We start from the raw sequence: 18,099 nt of genomic DNA, 5'->3' as shown, positions 1-18,099 counted from the left end.
CAATATTTCGAAATTTAAGGACGCTAATTTACTTAAAATGTATACACCCCGGCTTATCATGTAGCGGTAGCTTTCGGAAAGGTGGAAAACATATATTTAATACTTGCGCCGGGTATTTAATGTTCGGCTCCGCCCGAACTTAGACTTTCTTACTTGTTATATTGTTCAATAAATGATTTTTAGTGACCATCAGGTCAAGGTGCAGGGATAGTAGCCGAGAGTTGTAGCTTTATTTTAAGCCCCAGTTAAAGGTTCTATTACCTTTTGTTTTTTGTGATAGACCTTCTAAGATTTTGCAAAAAACGCGATGTTTTGACCCTTTGACCTCGTTTTTCTCAAAATCTGGAGCTGATGGAAACTTTATGCTTACGGACTCGTAATCAGCATAAAAAAGTCTATCAAAAACAGCTTTATCATTTGCCGCAACAAAATCACTGTTGCCTTGTTTAATTGTTGCTTATTATAAATTTTCAAATATGATATATTTTGTTTAAATTTCGTAATATAATTTTTTGATTTGTTTACAACCAAGAAACATACAAACGTCAAACACCGATAATAGAAATGCTTTACTTCAGACATAGCCTTATGGTTTGAAGCAACGTTTAAATATAAAGGGAGCTTTTCAATTAAAGGTTGCTTGAGAAAACGGCCATTAAAGGAGGAATCACAATGAAAGTATCACTTATAATAAAAACATGACAAACTTAAAAAACTGACGCGCAGCTACATGGAGACATTATAAATAAAATCGGCTGTGCTAGAGGTTTTAAACTATCTATAGTCAACTAGTCCTATCGATAGTTAAACCTTTTTTGAGAAAAACTATCACTACTCATCGATAGGGGCAAAAAAATAAAACTATCGATATATCGATAGTACCATCGATAGTTTGACACCTCTACTATTTAGGTGGAAATTTAAACAACTGTAAGCTTGTCTAAAAAACTGTATTTTACAGTTTAAATTGTGAATCTGGCATTATTATAGTCTTTTAATAAATAAGATATGCATATGTACTTATATACATATGTATATAAGATAGTTCATAAAATACGTCACTTACGCATTGTTGAATTGGTCCTTTAGATGGGAACCTTGTTGAACTGCGATGGCATAAGGTTTGCGTGAAAACTCTTCGCCCACAATTTGGAGATCGCAATTTGTCATAACCAGATATCGAATATCTGTAGCATCACCGAGAAAGGCGAAACCCGTAGCTGATGTAGAACTTCGAACTCGTTCTACCGCCTCTTCCAGGGTTGCTGGCAATTGTGCTTCTTGCATAGCTTGCCACATTTTGGTATATTTATCGCTAACTGGGTAATCCCAGACTGCAAGCTTCGAGCGCTCCAGTGGTGAAAGTGAATCGTTCAAAGATAAGTCTTTCCATATTTCATAGAAACGTTGCTCAATATTTGCCATGCGCTGAAAATATGTCATTGCTGAAGAACCGTTTATCGGTGCATATAAAATTTTGTATTGCTTGGCAAGGTCATCCAGAGACTCCACAGGTGTGTCGAGACGTGATACAGTCAAAAAAGCAGCCAAGTTAGCCGTGTAAGAAGCGATTATAATGAAGCTTTTTGTTTTGAAAATTAATCAATTCGTGCAACGGGTGTTTAAAAAATTATAATAGATTTATTTATATATTAAGTCTAATACACATACGTACCCGAAAAGCCACCATGTTGCTGCCACTAAACGGCCAGAAAGGTTTTTCGGCGCCTCGCCGCCTCCTTGTGGTGTCAGTGATGTCATGCAAAACCAAAGACATTCCTTTAGGTTAAATTCTCGTTTCTCGTCATCATCTTTATATTTTTCACGATTGTTCTGATAACTGTAAGGACTCCATCGGTCGAAGATCCACATTAAAAAACTAGTGAAGAAGTAAGCAGCCAAAATACATAGCCAAACGTTCGTCTCAAGCACCGTCAGGAACTTGAATAAGGAACTTGGGACTTGTGGCCTCTGCATCATGATGGTAATGCCTACCAAATCGTAGTAGGGTACCGTAAAATCAATAACTATTTCACGCTCAGCCATTACATGCATAGAGCCCAATCCAATATCCGCTTGTTTATCCATCAATTTTTTCACAATTCCATTCCATTCTCCCTTCTCATCCATATTGCCAAATTTTCCGTCTTCAACCTCCTGGATGGTGTAGTCAAAATGTACAATATCAGCGATCTCGTTTATTAAATCTATACAGTAGCCCTTGTAACCCTTTGGAGCTGTCTCATCTTTGATAATAAATGGAGCTTGCTGTTGGATAAGAAATGCAAGATTATGATTAATATACAAGAATAAAACGTCCGCTTGACTTTAATTTAGGTTCGCAAGTAAATCTATTAAGCCGCAAGCAGATCTGCTCTACCTAGGCGAACAAATATCATATACATATATGTATATGTACAATGTATGTACGTATTCTAAACATTAAATGGGTAGCGGTAATTCAAATAGAGTCACGCGTTATTTTGCCAAACTGCACATATATGCATTATATATACGTATGTATGCACATATCTAGAAAGAAGAATCCACATGCACGGTAGCCGTTTTGGCCGAAATGTACCATTTATGGTACACTTTTTTCTGTTTGGTACGCAGGTATGCAACTTTCAGAATTGGTACAGTTTTTAATCAAAATGAGAAAATGATTACTTACCTCATATTTATACCTATTTAAAGTTCAAACCTTTAGGTAAAGCCAATGACCATATCAATCAGGCAAATCTGCTTTTACTGCAAAACATTGTCTCACTCAGGTAATTGAAAAGGTATTGCTGTATAAGCAAATAGCCCTTTACGGGTTCCTTGACATGCATGCAAAATCCAAGGCCATGACAAGCCATGAAGATATTCCTAATGTAATAACTGCATGGAACATAAGCATGTTGAATCCAGAACTATAATAGCAGAACAAAGAGACGTCAGGCATGCGATCCTGGAAAAGCAAAGGATTTTACGTAAGCTACTCGTCTTCGTGGTGGGCTACAATGAAGACAACATTGCCTCTAGATTGCAGGGAGTCTGACAGGGGTCAACTGAAAGTCTTATCTCATAGCTAGGCTCTCAGAGGCATTGACGTTTTGGGCATTCAATACAGTCACAAAACCGATTACTAAGTACAGTCCAGGAGGCTAAAAGTTAAGCAGCGATCTGTCTGCGTAACCATTATATTTAGGAGCCATACGCACCTTCCCTACGGAAGCACTGTAATCATCACATACTATACTAATTGACAATGAGGCTTTCTGAAGCGGTTTGTATCTCAGCAACTTGATGAGCATAGGAAGCCGGACCTTCAAGGGTTCTTGATAGTTTTAAAACCAATCTGTGAGGATCTCTCGTTAAACTCACAGACAAACTGTTACCGAAAGTATCCTTCCAGTAGCCCTACAAGGTAATAATTTCTAAAGAGTAACTCATTTTCGTTGATGGTGTTTTCGACAAGGTAGGAGTACGAAAGCTACATATATGTATGAGCAATGTATATTTTTAAAATATTTGAATAATTAAATCTATAGCTTAAACCTATTTTGGTAATTTTTTTGCATTTTGGTACACGTTTTGGTACACAAAAAACTAGTAAGTGGCAACCGTGTCCACAAGCAGTAACTCTCAGCAAAGATTGTGAGCACATACATATGTACGTGCATACATATTTCTGTATGAGGGTGGTTCGCACAGACTGCTCAAAGCGATTCATTGTAGCGGCAGGAGGGTGGTTCGAAGATATTGCTTGGTTCAGTATATCTTCATCGGATCTAGTAAGCCGTCCATCTGAACAGGCCGCTGACAAGTGTGTTTGATGAGATGTCCATCCGGCGTTTTCTGACCGCTGTTGTATTCCACTGTAACAACTCGAACGAGGCCATAACTGCCTGGATGGACAGCGGTTATACGTCCAATGCGCCAATGGGCAGGCGGCAAGTTTTCGTTGAGGATTAGCACAACATCATCACAGCGGAGATTGGGTTCTGAGCGTGTCCACTTATTCCGTGACTGCAAAGACATCAGATACTCGTGCTGCCAGCGATTCCAAAAATGTTCGTACATATGCTGAGAACGCCCTCAGTATTGAAGACGATTGTCTGGCACGTCAGGTATAACAGGCTCTGGTCGTGAAATCAGCGGTCGACCTACTAAAAAAACACCCGGCGTGATAGCTAGCCCGCCTTCTGGATCATCATGTAACGCAACAAGCGGTCGAAAGTTCAAGCATGCCTCAATACGTACTAAAAGCGTGCTGAGTTCGTTAAATCGCAAGGTCTGCCTACCTAGAACTCGATATAAATGTTTCTTCGCTTAACGAGCGGCAGCTTCCCAAAGTTCACCGTGATCGGGTGCAGATGGTGGGATAAAATGCCAACGCGTGCCTAACTTGGCTACGTGTTGCTGCGCGTACTTACTTACTCACGCATGTAAAATCTAAACTTCATGGCGAAGGTACTGAAGCATCTGCTGTATCCATCATGCATATAGACTTCATGGGCGTCCGCAACGAGTAGTTTCGTCAGCGGACCATTCTTCGGAAGAATCATCGAATATCGCTGGTCATATAGAAGTTGCGCAAGTTCCAGGCATCCCCCTACCCGGAGGATTCGATCTTCATCCAGAAAGGGTATTCAAAGGGAGGAGCTTGCTTGATGAATGTACGCTGGAACGAGATTCGAGAGAATTAATTTCGGTAAGGAATACGTTACCTTGGGACTGTTTTATATGCATGCGAAGGGTCCAACGTAGTTTGTCTGCAGTCAACACATCGTTTCGATGACCCTGGAAGATTGGCCGAATTCTGCGAATGCGCACCATGATGTTCAATAGTCGACTCAATTGGCTGCATTTTTCCACTAGGGGTATTCGTTGATTGTCGTATGAAGTCATTATAAATGGTGTTTTCGACCCCACATCAAGTAGAATATGAGGCCCGCGACCTTCAGCCAGGACCACTTGTTCTTCTACTGTTGTCAGCTCGGGCATCGTTGTTACGCAGGTAGGTGTCTGACGAATACATGACGGCCCAGACCACCAAAGGGCATGTCTCTCCAGAACGGCTGGAGCCACTCCTCGGCTTGCAGAATCCGCACGATTCGATTCTGAGCGTATATGGTTCCAGCAGTTCACCTTGGAGTTTTCCTGAATGAACGCCACACAATTTGCAACAAATGGCTTTAATGTTGATGGTTGCTTGCGTATCCAGTGAAGGACGATAGCCGCGTCACTCCAAAGGGTATATTGTATATTCTCGAGATGTGGAATTTTAAGAACATTTTCTAATGTAGCCACCAGGAGGTGAACTGGCCTCAGCTCTATTCGGGGTATGGTAATATGTTTTAACGGTGCGACCTTAGCTTTAGCTGCAACCAGGGCAACTCGGACCTCTCCGCCCAAGGTTTCACTTCTCACGTAAATCACCGCAGGCTTTACTGCAAAATCCCTGCAGCGTCACAGTGCCAGTACGGTGCATGCCAAGTCAGCGGGGTATGCGAATTCGACCTACTTCGACTAGTCCATTTCGAAATATAATCCACCGTTCCTTCAAGTCAGCTGGCAGTGGGTGTCCCAACATATATTGGCCTTACACAGTTCTTCTATGAATATTTTCGCGGATACCACAATTAAAGCCAACATTCCAATCGGATCGTATAACCGCGTGACTTCGCTCAGCACGGAACACTTAACAAGCGTTACTTGGTCTTGATCTAATCGCACCTTATACAACAGTTCGTCATGTATTGGGTCCCACTGTAGTCCTAAAACCTTAGTATGACACTAACCCAAATCCATTTCTGAGGTAGACACCACGAAGCCATTAAGAGCCTTCAAGACTTCCGCACTGTTGGAGTTCCACTCACATACCTCGAATTTGCCTTTAATCAGAATATCATACACATCGCGACGAGTCAATGCTTCGTTTGCATCATCTACGCTATCCAAGTAGTCATCTACGTAGAAATTGTGAGCGATACTATTTCGTGCCACAGCTGCCCGGCAAGCATCAGTAATTATTCCGTGGTTATCGATCGCACACTGTTTCAACGCACGAACAGCGTTAGATGGGCTGCAAGGCATCCCATAAGTAACAGTGCTCAGCTGATAGGTGCGAAGGGGATCGTTAGGAGACTCCCTCCAGAGAATCTGCTGCCAAACGCGATGTCTAAGGTCTACTTCATTTTGTCGAAACATCTTCTTGATGTCACCCGTAATCGCTACAGCGAATCGACAGAACCGTTGTAGAATGTCAACAATGTTGTCGTGGAGTTGATGACCGGCAAATTCTGTATCGTTCAGCGATACCCCGTTGCTCGATTTGGTCAAGGCGTTGAACAATACCCGAAACTTCGTCAGCACAACATGGTGAGGGATGAAGTAGCATTGTGACTCATCAATATCAGAATCCCCAATCGCTTGTATGTGAACCAGTGCCTGGTAATCTTGCATAAATTCCACATATTTCTCACGGAGCTGCTGATTGCTTGCCAACTTGCATTCGAACTGAAGAAATTGGCGGAGCGCTGCTAGAATTCCCAAGTGCCGGGGCGTCACGACGAAATGGAATTTGAAAACTATATTGCCCGTCTGGCCTCCGCGTGACTGTGTTCATGAAGATGCGTTCACACTCGTCCTCTGCAGGGATTCGTATCTCTGAGGATGCTTCTTCCTCCTCCCAAACCTTCTGCAACAAAACATCTAGCCGTTGTTCATCGCATTTATAAGCTGTATACATATGCATGCGCGGTTGTGTTCTGAGTATTGGTCGTTGTCTGACCGAACACGATCCAACCGAGGCGAGTCTGCAGCGCGCACGGCTGGTTTGTATTACCCGCAACTACCCCGTCCTGGATAATTGCGCTCCAAGTATCAGCACCTAGAAGCAGATCTATACATCCAGATGTTCCAAATGTGGGATCGGCAAGTCTAACCCTTTTATATGGTTCCAAGAACTGGCATCAATTGACGTTAACGGCGTGGTAGACGTAATTGTACGCAAGATGTATACATCTAAATTGATCTCCAGGTCTTCGTTGACCGTAGAATGCAACCTTATGGTAGCTATGCCCTTGGTGTAAGCTGACGGAGCTTTTCAATGCCCTCCACCAGCACCTCGCAGCGTCGCCTACGTAAATTCAGCTTCTTAAACATTGACTCAGTTGCAAGACTAACCTGAGATCCCATATCACACAGCGTCCGACAGTAATGTCGATTCCCATGGTAATCAGTTAGCCGTACATTGGCTGTAGCGAGCAACACGACGCGATCCCCATGGATGAGGAATGACTGAGCCTTGTCGGTTAATCATTGACTCCGTGGCAATGAATGAGGGGGTGTGTTAGCGGGAGCTGTCACTTTCGCTGGAGGGATTGCTGGTCCTTCTGCAGGTGAAGTAATACCAGTAGTATTCGTAGTCCCTTTATCTCCATCGCGGCAAAGTAGGGTGTTGTGCTTGCGTTGACACATGGTGCATAGTCCTGAGGGGCAGTCAGTAGACCCGTGCCCTAGTTGCAAGCAGTTAAAGCAAAGTCCTATTGGTTTACTGTCACCTAACGGTCATGTACTGATACATTGCGAAAACGTTGACATTTGTTCAATCGATGGGTCTGTTTAGCTGAGGGAGAGCGGGAGACCAGGTTTAAAGGTGACCATATATATTAATNAAAATGCATACCCAATTAAGAACGAGCGAAATACTTTTAAACACAAGTGCGTGTGTGTGTTCGCTGCACTTGGTTTATGCGGGAATGCAATATAAATGCGTGTGGGTGTTCGCTGTTCTTTGTTTATGCGGGAAATGCATAAGTCGCTTAAACAGGGTCTGTTGGCAACATTGGCAAGTTAATGCTGTTGGTTTGCCCAAATGAATCTTCGCTGAACGTTGGGGAGTGCGACGAGATATTACTGTATCATCACGAATGTTAGCTGTGATAAGCATATTCTTCGCACGGCGCTTCAAAAACAACAGTAGGTCCCCAAGCTTTGGAATCTCGGTAGTGCGCAAACTCATACCCCACTCATTCTTGGTAGCATCCGGCAGTTTCGGTAACTGAACCGGAACCACGATAGCGTCCCACTGATGGACTGGCAATTTCATGACGGACAGAGCTCGGTAACTATTGCTCAAACAATCAATAATATCACGCAAGATCTTTGATGTGTCAGCTGGATTGTTAGGCAAGTCCAATATGCGCTGTATGTGAACTTGCGGCAGTAACATAGGGTTATCATAACGGCGTTTAAGCGTTAAGTGTTAAGTGTACAGTCTGCCAATCATGGGAACCTTTTAAGCCTTTACGTATTGGCGCAACTTACCGAGTTTGTATGTCGGATCGAGGTCACTACGGTCATCCACAAGGCTCTCGTACATGTCCTTAAACACCAGCCAATTCGAAAGTTGGCGATCAAATTCTGGTATGAAAATGAGTTCTAACCTCAAATCGCATGTGCGATGATGGGTAGAAGCTACTTCGGAACTCGCTCGGGTCTCAGATGAGAACGCATTCGGCGCAGGCGAAGACAAGCCTTTGTGAACATCTCCTCCGTCTCTGCGAACAGCTCATCATGCGCTTGTACCTCAGTAGGCAATTATGCGGCAACGAGGTTATAGTGGTGTTCCACAAAACGGTCCCAATATTGCTGCAGTATTTGACTAGTGTAGTCCACTTCCACCAGGTCAGGTGAAAAATCTGCCGCCTGCACCGTACCAAGAACACGCGCGATGGATGCTCGAGCAGATGTTCGAATATTTAAAGATGACATGATAAAAATGTAAACTTCCTCACAGGAGGCACCAGATTTTATGTACAAGAATATAACGTCCGGTTGACTTCAATTTAGGTTCGCAAGTAAAATTATTAAGCCGTAAGCAGATCTGCTCTACCTAGGTGAGCAAATATCATATACATATATATGTACAATGTATGTACGTATTCTAAACATTAAATGGGTAGCGGTTATTTAAATAGAATCACGCGTTATTTTGCCAAACTGCACATAGTATATGCATTATACATATCTAGAAAGAAGAATCCACAAGTAGTAACTCTCAGCAAAGGTTGTGAGTACATATGTACGTGCATACATACATATGTATTTATGTATGAGGGTGGTTCACAAAGACTGCTCAAAGCGATTCGTTATAGCGGCAGGAGGGTGGTTCGAAGATATCGCTTGCCACAATTTCATACAATTAAAAATGTCAAACATTTTCTTGTTGTTGTTGTTGTTGTAGTACTTAATCGAATCTTACCTAAATCAGTGTGCTCATTAAGTAGGTAGATATTGGCTTCAGGCTCCTCCAAAGGCAGGCTCAAGAAACGCGCTGTTCCTTGGTAGGTTGAAGGGGACATATGAAGAGGTGGTTAGCATCGAGAGAGCCAATTTTAAAAGCTTTCATTTTACTTACTCATCCTGCCGAAATTTCTAATAAATTTTGAACTAACTTCCCGATAAGCTGGACACTTGAAACTTTGAGCATAGTTCCAAACACAATAACAAGGCAATTTAAAATATAAATTGGTTCCATAAATAACCTATGTAAGTGGGCGAATCACAGTAAAAGTTATGGCAAAAAGAGCGTAATTTGCCAAAGAACGTAAAAATTGCTCCAAGTTCTTTAATTCCGGAAATTAGTTTCAACCATGATATAAAAAATGAAGGTGGTTTCAATTGAAATTAATGAATTTTTTATGGATTAAAAACTAATAACACGCAAGGTAAATTTACTTATTTCATTGTATTAGCAGAGCTGTTAATAAGTGTGTATTGATTTAAAATACCTTAAAGTACCCCAGCCAGCAAGAAAACGTACATTTACGAACATTATGTTTTACGAGGGATTCTCGATCGGCGAAAAGTTAGAGAAAGGCTCGTGTACGATAAAACAAAAAAAAAAATTAAAGAAAGAGGGTTGTAGGAATTTGTTGTACAAGAAAATTATTCTTGAACCACAATATTTTATAATATATAATATTCGCATACGAATGCTTTTTCGATTCGTTTACGACTGTTCATAGCCGCTATTCAAGCGAAAAAGTACTCGAAAACGAATCGTAAACGGCTATCATAAACGACTTTTTAGTCGGTTTTTCTTCGAGAAAATATCCTGTTACGAGGTCGTTCACGATGATTTTGCTGGCTGGGACCTTACCGCAAAAAAATTTGGCATTATCTGCAGTGTTACATGAAGTATTATTATATCTGAAAGAAATTTAGACATTAGGATGTTGCTTTAATTAGGATCCTTTTCAGTGCAAATATGAACAATGGAATGGTTAAAAAGTAGCTTACCTTCAATGAAAGCACCATTAAAGCATAAACTTATTTGTGATAACGCATGATATAGTCATGTAGAGGGAGGTAAAAAAATTTCCTAATTCTTAGGCCCTTCGTACATAAGGCTACGCAAATCTTCGATACCCGACGTTTTTAGTCTCTAACAGCGCTCTTACATGATATGTTTTTGCATATGTAAATGCTACTTTTTGTATCTACTCGTATGTACCATATATTAGAACGCACCAGAAAAGTAGCATTTTCATGTGCAAATACATATCGTGTAAGAGCACTATAAGCGATTACGCATTACAAATTCATAGAGTTTCGTACGCAAGCACACGTCGACGACATTTTGTTCATTCGTCGCCGATACCAGTTGCGTGTAGGGACACGATATCGAACAGAAAGTATCGACATGGTACTCATTTAAAGTATCGCTATAAAAATATCGGGTACCCATTAATATCGGAATAAAAAGACTCGATATTCCAAATATCGATACCAAAATCCAAAAAATTTATCTAAAAATATGTCTCGTATATAGGCCGCTGTAGTGTAATGGTTAGCAGTGCGCAAAGCTTGAAAATGAAAAACAGCTTCCCATTAAAACAAAATCGCCGTTCAGAGTCGACATAAAACTGTGCCACAACATCAGAGCGCGCGCGCGACAAATCGGAGGAGAATCTCGGTCAAACACTAACATATTGTGTAACAGCACGTAGAGATTGATGCGTTGACTTAAAACACCGAGGTCGCGGGGTCAAATTCCACCATATGCAATCCTGACTATATTACAAATTTCTGCTCTTTAAAGCCCAATTTATATCGGGAAAAATTGTTAATAACATTATCTTTGTAATGTGAGTTTATGATATCGGTATCGCATGCCAAAAGTATCGATATGGTATCGTATCGTATCGAAATTCGTGTCCCTAGTTGCGTGCTACCTGCCGGACGGGATCGTCGCTACGTTGCCGCGAGAGATCGCGAGTTTCGAGATTTCACTTGAGGACAAATAAAAACTCGAGTCTTCGTGTGTACGCTACAAGATGCTCCCGATGTAGGTATAGAGCATTTGTATAGAAGATTTGCGTAGCCTTGTGTACGAAGGGCTTTAGAGCTCCTTGTTAGAGTTTATAGAGTTATAGGCGTTTCGCTTCGGTTGGGCACATCCGTTCCGAGGCTGAAAATTTTCTGCCGAAAAGTGGTTTCAACAATCAAACAACACCTTTGTGAAGTTACCATGCACGTGGTAATCCCGAAATATCCAGCTAATTGTACTAAATAATGACGAAAAAAAATTTCATAAACAAACAGATTCTCTATGTGCATTATACTGTAAAACGAATATTTTAATTGCCTTCCGTTTTATATCTCTAAAAGCTTGCTATAAAATATATTTATTTATTTATTTATTTATGCTTGTTTTAAATAATTTTTTTTAATATTTTTTTTTAAGCAAAAACCAATCTGTTAGTTTCTTCACTAAAAGCTTGCTAAATGATGCTCAAAATATATTGTTTTAAATAATTTTTTTAAATATTTTTTTCAAGTAAAAACCACTTTGTTAGTTTCTTCAAGGAATAAGGCAGCTTCAATTTAAAAGAAAATGTCAAAAGCACAGTTTACGTCAAATTGGAGCGATGGCGAATAAGAAGAAGAAGTGCAACTACCTTTAAATTTTTGTATCATGGTTTCAACTGTTTTCACAGACAGAAATCATCTTCTGTCCATTTTTTTAACAAAAAATAGGGTGAGATCTTAACATTAAAGGCTCTTTGTTTTGAACCACCGCAAAGTGCGGCCATAATTCGAGAAAATAAAGTTTCTAGATAGGCTTTTTTTGACATTGAGTTGGCTAAAGGGATCACTTAAGAAGCGAAACTGTTCACTGTAACGACCTGTACCCTAAGTCCTCTCTTTATATTCATTTGTAGTGTGACCTTCTCCCAAGCACAACATTGTTGTAATAAAAAGGGAAAAGTTATTAAGGTATAAAAGTTGTTAGAGAATAGGAAATCAAACAAAACCAAATGGATTTTACGTCTGAAGGTTAGTAAAATACGTTAAAAACTTTGTGAAAACTAATACAGTAACTGAAATTTTTAAGAAATAAAAATGTAAAGGTATTTCGTTTATTTTTAAACAAAATTTGAGTTGTTAAATGCAACAGTAACAAAACGATGTCGAATGCTGCTTTTAAACCTATTAGAGTTTACGTAGCCGTATTAGCTACAGAATAAAGCAAAATTCAGGTGATCATCTCTGCTCCTTATTTTTTTTTTAACCGCTTATACAAATTAGTTTCACCTGTATGTAAAAATGTCTAGCTTTTTAATTCGATTTCACAGAAAGATTTTGATGCAGTATGCAGTTTTGTAGCCCATTTAACTTAAGTATAATAAAGTAGCTGGAGACTTACGGATGATTTTTGAAATTTCTTATGTTGAAGGTGTTACTAATTTTCTTCATATCATCGAATATACATACTTCGTGTGGAAGAAAATGACTGGCACCGTCAACAAAAAAAAAAAAATTGTCAAAAATCAACGGTAAGTCCTAGCTGCTTCAAACTTGGACTAAAATTGAATGGGCTATATAACTGCATACACAAAATACTTCTAAGAAATCTAATTAAAAAGCTCGAAATTTACCACACGCCATACTGGATCCGATATTTTGAATTTTGCTATTCTGACAGCGGATTAGTAATTAGTGACCCCGAAAACCCCTTGGTACGGAATTTCGAATCATTATTTCAAAGCTTCGAATTTTGGCCGCACTTTTGGATTTTGGCCGCAGTGTGCACCGTGATGTAAAAGAGAAGCCGATTTTGCCATGTCAGTTCATCCGTCCGTGTACACGATACTCTAACAAAAATTGAAATATATCAACGAAATTTGTAAGTGTTGGTATTGAATACAGGCGAAATTTTACGCTAACCAAGCTCACCTTCCATATAGCGGTATTTTCGAAGAATGCAAAAACTACGATATTTCCGTAAATACTGGATCCAACTTGTTGAAGGTTTGAAAGTGAAATAGAATTTTGGCCTGAAAAAGACAGTTATGACGTTTTTTGAAAATGGGCGTGGTACCGCCCACTTATAAAAAAATGCTGTTTCTCAGTAGGCGCTCAACCAACCCCCACCAAACTTGGCACGAACACTGCTTAGAGTCTCACTGCGAATCCTGTTGAAAATTTTTTGAAATCGGGCAATAACCACGCCCGCCTCCCATATAACGGTAATTTACAGAAATACGAAAAATTCGATATCTTAGTAGCAGTAAATCAGATTATTGCTCACTTCTGATTACATATATGTATATGTAGGTTGTATGTGAATTTCGGTAACCGATTTATCAACCAAACTCAGCGGAGATAATGCTCTTGGCACAGAAAAGCAATTTGTTGAAAATTTTGGAAATCGGAATAAAATTACACCCACTTCCTACATAACGGTGACTTTCAGAAATACGTAAACTCCTTTTTTCACTAACAAACTAGTTAACCCGCATGGCATTAAAACGCCCAAAATTGAATTTCAAGACCCTAAAAAATATTCCAAGTGTCAGTCAGAGTTATAGCCGTTTCTGAGTTAAGGGAGGTCTCATATAGCGTATGTTTTTAATTCCATAAAATTTCAAATCTCCCTGTATCGATAAGAAAGTTTTAAATTCAAAAAATAAAACTTTATCGGACATCGACAGGCCAAGGTCTTTTATTTAACCTCTAATTTTTTAAATTTGAAAAGCCATAGCCATAACCATTGCCATAACCGTAACCACATTAACTTTCATCGATTATAGGTATCGTAACCATAAACAGCTGATTTTTCGCAGTCAACAATGGCGCTGGTGCCAGACGCGGAGCAAAACGCAGAAAATGTGTTATATCGTGGGATATTTGCACAGAACAAGAAGTTGACTATCACTAAATTAACACCAAGTTCTTTAAACTCAACAGCAAATCATAATAAAATATGTACATCAAATTAAAGGTAGGTACTAACTTGCACTTTCTTAAAAATATAAATTTCTTTTGCATTAATTACACTGGATCACAAATTTTAATTTTGATTTTGTTCTCTAGACACTACTATCCAATTTGTATGTAGAATCGCTCACTGATTCCGAAAATCGAGTTAATTTTTTGAATACATTTTTGAGATATTTGCCATTTGCCGTTATTCTGCTTAAAAAAAAAAGAGTGAGAGAAGAAGAGTTAATCACGTACATATATCTTACGAACCAATTAAATAATCGTAATGCCAGAGACGGCAAATGAAAGCAAATAAAATCTTCCATATATCGTATATACATCATTTTTCTATAGCCCTGTCAGTTTCCGAGAAATTAATTAATCATGCTAGATTTTTTTGTTTTGTTTTTTATGGTAAAATGCAAAAAATTCAAACTTTAACAGGGAATAAATTCAAAAAATAACAGTTTCTGTGTAAATGCTTTGCACTTGTGTGAAGATGAAAATCGATGGATAAATAAGAAAATAATGCTTGGTCAAATGAAAATGCGCAAGGATTTTTTGATGAAATATGAGCAGAGTGTTAGTCATACGCCATGTACACCTGAGTAGTAGTGTTTGCTTCGAAAGCAAGAGGGGTCAAAAATGACTAATTTATTTCTCAGAAACTAGCAGGACTATGGAAAAGTGCACTCTAAAAAGTGCATGTAAAAATACTACTGAAAAGTGTTTATTTTTCAACCAGAATCTGTTCAAGTATACGCACAAGATGTTCAAGATTCGATTTTGAACATGAGTTGTTTAAAATATACACATAAATATACACATTAAATGTTTAAAATTACAAACATTTTGAAGGTGAAAATATATTTTTTACAAATAATTAATACTAAGTGCCAGGGGCGTACGCAGAAATATATTTTTGGGGGGAAAGAGTTTATACTTCTAAATATATATCATCAGAAAATACTGAAAATTCGCTGTTTAAAATACATTTATGCAAGTTTTATGTACAGAATGAACTAAAAAAATAAACTTTTTAAAGTTTCATAAATTGCATTTTATTTACATAAAATGTACAAAGAACTCAGACATTTTCAACCGGCTTCAAAAAAGGGGAGGTTGTCAGTTCTTCGGAGTATTTTTACTTCTTTTATTTATTTCACCGCATAACTTTGCACCGCAAAGATAATACCGTCGTCCCGTAATTTGATTTAGATCCGATCAGTAAATCATGAAAAAATTAACGGTTAAAGATGCACTCAACTTTCAAAAGTAATACAACATTTTACAAAAGAATTTTAATATAAATAAATTAAATAATTTCACGAAAGTTTTACACTTTTTTTATTCATTTTCGTCGATTTCTTGTTTCTCATTTTTTAATACTTCGAATAACGAAAATTTAGCTGAACTTGTATTTTTATCATGTAGCTCATTTTGGTGGAACGAATTCCAAGTTAGCAAATTAAATCTTCGAATGCTTCTTAAGTACATATCAGTGGTAAACCTTTTTATGCTGTAAAGCGTAAAAAGCAACAATAAGTGAGCATGCATTGCATATTTTTAGGACAATGTTTTCATTCGCAATTAAACTTTAAAGAGCTCTCAAGAAAAAAGAAAAATTCTTACAAAATGACGCACAAGAAATGGAAAAGAAATTTTTTTCTATCAAAATTTCTTAAATCATAATAAATTTAACCCCAAAACCCATCCCTTGTGTGCGCTACGTGATAAATTTGATATGTAAAAGTAAACAGACAATGTTTAATTTTGCACACACTAGGAGAGGAAACTGGTTACCTCTCTTTATATGCGTAAATTTAAACGAAATTTTTTTAGAGGAAATTTTAAACATTTTATGTTTAAACTATGAAAATGTGAACAATAAATGTTTAAAACTCAAAAAACAAATTTGAAATTTGTTATACGCCACACATATGATAAGTAAAAGTAAGCAAGCAGTGTGTAAATTTGCATTCATTAAGACAGGAAACTGGTTACCTATCTTAATATGCGCAAATTTAAACAAAAACTTTTTAGAGTGTGATTTATATACAATTTATGGAGAATGAAAGCAAATAACATTTCGCGTATCTCGTATTACGATTATTCAATTGGTTCGTAAGATATACGTGGTTAAGTGAAAGCACCATTTATTTAAGCGGAGTAACGGTAAACTGCAAATATCTCGAAAAGTTATCCATAGAAAAAAAAATTATCTCGATTTTCGGAATCATCGAGAAATTCTACACACGGATTGGATAGTGGCATCCATAGAATATTTTTGCTGTAAACCAGTGTTATCTATCAGATTTTGTTAAAAAATGATATTTTGTGCAGAAATAAATATTTTTTTCGTCTTTTAGTATTTTTGGATTAAAACAAATTATGTACATCAACTGAAAGTTAAATTAACTGTATTCATTTTGACATTATCAGTTTTTGAATCGGTTATGTAGTTCATAACATCTTAATATTTAAAAAAAAGGTTTTCGCATAGAGGTTCCCAAATTTTTTTTTCTCGTAGACCTCTTTCAAAAATTTACTGGTTTCGGTGGACCCCCTGCTGATACAATTTTAAATATTCCCAAAGCTCATAAAAAATGAAATTTGAAAATTAGATCTAACTACATATGTAAATTTGCATCGCGGGTGAATTCAAAAACTAAACTCGGAGTGGCCAAAATAAAACTAAAATAATCTCTTTCTATTATTTTTTATTTCTATTTATTAAAATAATGTGATTACACACTTGCAGGTTTTAAATAATAGACCTCGTAAATCCATCAAAATACTCCCTTGCTCTGAGGAGTTTTATTTTTNCGGGTGAATTCAAAAACTAAACTCGGAGTGGCCAAAATAAAACTAAAATAATCTCTTTCTATTATTTTTTATTTCTATTTATTAAAATAATGTGATTACACACTTGCAGGTTTTAAATAATAGACCTCGTAAATCCATCAAAATACTCCCTTGCTCTGAGGAGTTTTATTTTTTAAGAGCACTTCGAGCCCTGGCGTTATTTACATTATCTTCACCATAAACTCATCAAATGTTCGGCCCACTCAAGACTTTGTACGTGGAGTATTTTTAAAATAGTTTATTTGTGTTGATGGCATCATTTTTATTTTTATCGGTCAGAGTTTTAAAGTGAGGCGAAAAATATTTATCACTCACATTTTTAAAACACAAAACTTAAGACAACAAAAAGGCTAAGCTTTTTACGCCAACCTTTCAATTCAGAAACTGACAATAAAGAAAAGAACGAATCTAGAAAATTCGATGACAAACAAATAAGCAAGCAAGAAGCACAAAAAGTGTTCCACCGTCTCATCCTCTTCAAGGCAGGATGGGCAAATGGACTTGTCATTTACGCCTATCACAGTCAGGTGTTCGTGCCACGTGAAGTGACCAGTAGACTGGGTCGAAAAAAAAAGTTGCTAATGTCCGCCCTAAATTTAAAGATTATGTTGAGAGGGTTCTGGAAAAATTTTTATTTTTTTTTTTAACCCTCCGAAATACAGCCGAAATGGTTTTTTCGTTGTAACTTGGTTATTTGACGGCCGATTTTTAAAATTGATATGTCATTATTTTTGTCTTGAGAAGCTTCACTTTTCGTTCTTATGTCTTTTTAAGCTTTGAAGTCGCGTTCGCATGATAAGGGCAGAAACAAAATTTTACCCCCCCTAAAGTATATTTTTTTCCTTACCAAACGAAAGTACTTAAAAATTCAAGAAAATGTTGCCTTCAAACTATATTACTAAAATAATAAACAAAGGAGTTATAGCACTTTTAATATCACAGGTCAACATGAGTTTCAGATGTAAGTAT

The 18,099-nt window shown here is 37.9% G+C and overlaps 1 protein-coding gene across 1 annotated transcript in view; it reads right to left on the bottom strand.

The window, feature by feature from the left end:
• Ir25a (ionotropic receptor 25a) overlaps positions 1-18,099 on the bottom strand; it is a 75,308-nt gene that overhangs the window by 7,399 nt on the left and 49,810 nt on the right. Inside the window, exons 7-8 of the mRNA XM_017611514.1 lie at positions 1,676-2,268; positions 1,067-1,582 (exon numbers count right to left, since the gene is read on the bottom strand). Coding sequence (XP_017467003.1) covers positions 1,067-1,582; positions 1,676-2,268 — 1,109 coding nt within the window. The remainder of the gene's footprint in view (positions 1-1,066; positions 1,583-1,675; positions 2,269-18,099) is intronic.

The sequence above is a fragment of the Rhagoletis zephyria genome, unplaced genomic scaffold, assembly GCF_001687245.7.
Source record: "Rhagoletis zephyria isolate East Lansing unplaced genomic scaffold, Rhagoletis_zephyria_1.1 Rzeph_scaffold_00416, whole genome shotgun sequence".
Classification (NCBI taxonomy): Eukaryota; Metazoa; Arthropoda; class Insecta; order Diptera; family Tephritidae; genus Rhagoletis; species Rhagoletis zephyria.
Note: the sequence above shows the minus strand (reverse complement) of the source record. Positions and strands in the feature narration are given on the sequence as shown.